The 3,621-nt window shown below is 38.8% G+C and overlaps 1 protein-coding gene across 2 annotated transcripts in view; it reads right to left on the bottom strand.

The window, feature by feature from the left end:
- Positions 1–419: 419 nt before the first annotated feature.
- The window catches only part of dgkb (diacylglycerol kinase, beta), a 92,540-nt gene continuing 89,338 nt past the window's right edge, over positions 420–3,621 (bottom strand). For both annotated transcript variants that reach the window (XM_032518148.1, XM_032518149.1), the window contains one exon: positions 420–2,263. In XM_032518148.1, coding sequence (XP_032374039.1) covers positions 2,156–2,263 — 108 coding nt within the window. In that variant the 3' untranslated portion in view covers positions 420–2,155. The remainder of the gene's footprint in view (positions 2,264–3,621) is intronic.

Consider the following 3,621-nt stretch of genomic DNA (forward strand, 5'->3'; position numbering starts at 1 on the left):
AATTCAATGTGTCATCACAAGTGTTTTAACCAGGTAAATGAGTGATTACATTTCTCCCTCAAGATAACAAATTTGAAGATAGAGTTTGAAGAGGTCTGATGGAAGTGTAACGTTAGATGCAAAATCAGAAAATCAGTTTGGAGGGGGGTTGTTCTCCCGGACTTCAGAGTCACGCGGCTAGGTTAGTATACCAGCAAGTGGAAAGTTTGAATAACTTACAAAAGTCCCAAAACATTCTTTTTCCTTTTTGAAAAATATTCACAATAGCTGCAGTGTCATTACACATCCTCACACAAAAAGTGAGTAGAAATCAAATTTTAGTTGGACTTTAAGTACCATACTGTGCATTAAGGGGTCAAAGGTCAATGTACAAAGAACACCAGAACAATTTTTCAAACAACAAAAGCTTTTTTTAAATTTTATTATCATTTCTATTATCACTTTTCCCAGTTAACATTGTTAGGCAGAATAGTTTTTTAAACAGAACAACATGGAGTGAGTTCTAGAGTGAAAGCAGTAAGCGGACAAATAAATAAATACTATGTACAAAAATACAACCTCACTGTACAAATGCAGCACCGTACAAAACAACGAGATGGGAGAACTCGCCCCAGTCTCCCCTGGTGTATGGCACTTTTAAAGACTGAAGCAGCCGTGCAATTCAGTTAATAAGAACACATTTATCAGGGGTTGGTCACGCTGGTAGATCTGTAACAAATCAACCGAAATTTGTCTTTGGTGAGACTGAATGAGATAAATACTACTAAAATGCAGAAATGTAGCCTACCGAATCATTACCATTACCACCCAGAATAATGTCGTACAACAGGAGACTCAAATGAAATAAGAATGAAAAGTGCATTTATAAATAATTTATAGATGGCAAGTGCAAGTCAGTTGCTGTAAAATGCCTCTGAAAACTGTAATTATTGGATGGGATTGATTTTCAGTATTGATTCTTTAAATGAAGCTTGTACTATAAATGTCAATAGTCATTTTGTATTTAGACCTTAATTGGTCAATGCACGCTTTTATACGCAGCGGACTGTAAACACTCAACCGCAGACATCAGAACAAATCAATGACCAGAGGAGGTCAAACTGCTTCTTGTGAATATCCAACTCTACAGTCACAGTACCAACATACAGTATGATTAAACACTAGGCTCTTTTCTGTTGCCTTAGTTTTTCTTTTCTTTAATTTTTTTTTCTTTTTTACTTTAAAAGTACATGAGTACCTGTTAAAAAAAAACAGGATCTCATAAAAATGCAGCCATCTTATAAAGTATGATATGGTTAAACCGAGCAGCTCTTTAGATCAATTCCACAAGTATCAAAACAGATCTTGGTCACTCATGCAACACAAAGTGTGCCCACAATTGTTTAAACTGTCTGGAAATCTCTTGTGTGGCATAAAACAAAGAGTGTCATGCAGTTTTTTTATGAAGATCAATAATCATTCCTAATCTTTCCACTGACGGTACAGCAATACAGCAGATCAAAAACATGACAAGGAGGACTTGCAGGAACCATTAAGAGAAAGCAAAAGTGATTCTTTGTCTTTTCACAACGTGAAGCCATTCATGAGTGAAGCGCTGAAGAAATGCTGAGCAAAGAAACTTCACTTCTTACTAAACGCTTGGCTAAGATCGTCTGCAAGCTCCAGATATGTCAGCTTCAACAGCAGCAACCTTTTTCACTGTCCATCATGCATCAGGGAGGAGGCAAATGCAAAAATATGTTAAAAAACATCAATAGCAGCAAAATATGAATAAACAAATACATCATATCCCCAAAAAACACATTCATCTGTGTGTGTGTCCCCCCCCCACATGGCACAGATCACAACAGCAAAAATAAAAACAGACTTTTATCAAATTTGACTTCCCGAAATAGCCTCAGTATTTTTGGAGCTAAACTACTCTACACACTGCCTACTGAAGCATCATTCCTTAACACACCTTATTCGGCATTAAATAAGGGCTACTCAGTGACGTCTCCATGCTGCACATACTGAACCTACAGTTTGCTACTTTGCGCTGGGCTGTCAAACAGGCATCAAAGACCGCCCCCCCTTCATTAACGGGCTGTGATGATCAACTTGTGGCGTGTTGCTCTCCAGGTGCTTGTGAGGACTCAAAAAGGCCTTGAACCGATCAGTCTTTGCTCTCGCTGCGTGTTCGTCTGATGACGGAGGAGAAAAAGCTTCGGCATTGTGGCGCTCCCATCAACATGGGAGCCTGGTTCTTGTGGACGATCTCAATCTGGTGTTGGAGAGAAGCAAAGACGCTAAGATTTAGTTTAGTGCTCCTTGCTGCATTACAAAGAAATATGTAGAAATAGGTGAGCTAATGTTGTCTGGGTACCATTTCCTGTTTTCTGTGCCCATTTTCCTCCTTTGGTTCAGGAAACTGCGGCCCAATGACCCACCTGCTCTAATCTAATCAGCATTATAGATCGCACCTGAGTAAAGCTTTCAATGGCCACTCTCCTTCTCCCAGCCAGCAGATTCTTCTTTCCTCCTTCGATTATATTAATTGATTAGTAGGCAGACCATTTTGATAATCCATTAATAAGCCAGGGTTGTAGTGTGCCACAATATCGGCCCAGTTTATGCAGAGAATTTTCTGAAAACGAGTCTTTCTAAAATCTCTGGCCAGAGTGGAGATTTTTGAAGTGTTTGTTTGCATGTAAACTGAGACAAACGGAGGTCTAAGCAGTCGAGGAAGTGGGGAAGAGAAGAGAGAGAAAGTGATTTGTTGCTGTTGTTGCTATTTTTGGGAATCTGATTGGCTAACAAGGGCTTGAGCTTCTCGTTACACTGCCACCTACAGGTTTGATATGCTCTTGACGGCAGATGTACACGGGTACGTGTAAATGAACCCTTTTCTGAGAACTGACAGGTGTGCACGAGTTGAAATGTCCGTTTATGAAAATAGCTGCCCACGTGTAAACATAGTCATAAACCCATAATAATTCTATTCCTTAGGCAAAAGCAAGTATCCACAATGGAGCCTTTTGGGTCAATCCTTCCCTTGATCTACCAATTTGGTCGTCGCAGGATAGCTCAACATCCACTGTACTATCCAGATTACCATGACATTTGGGATCAAAATTCATTAAACCAATAGGTCCATTCCAAGTATTTTTCAGTGACCCCCATTGGGTAAATATTTCCAAATATATCCAAATGTATTGAGACGTAAACGTAAGCGTTGAGTTATTGTATTTAAAAAAGGGTTCATCTAGGAACTTGCAATGCAAATTGGCTTAGGCTTTTACTGCTGTGGTCTATGGCATAGGTCTAATCTACATACTTGTAGATATATATACACAATAGAATAAAAAGAAGGTTATCATTTTTTTGCATTTTGTAAAGTACATCAGAAACATTAAGCTCAATTACGTTTAATGACAAAAGCTGGTAATTGCTACTGAGTCAAGTACAACAAATGGCAGCTTTCCTTTGAAGTGAACGTGGTCCCTTTAATGCAGATGGGAGCATTTCGTCTCCCCATTACTGTGTTTAGACAACAGTGCAACATTGATATGACAACCCTTGATGGTTGATATTGTTGTTCAATTGATCTACAATTTCAACCTTTTAACAGAAATGAAACCA

Source organism: Etheostoma spectabile, chromosome 6 (assembly GCF_008692095.1).
Source record: "Etheostoma spectabile isolate EspeVRDwgs_2016 chromosome 6, UIUC_Espe_1.0, whole genome shotgun sequence".
NCBI lineage: Eukaryota > Metazoa > Chordata > Actinopteri > Perciformes > Percidae > Etheostoma > Etheostoma spectabile.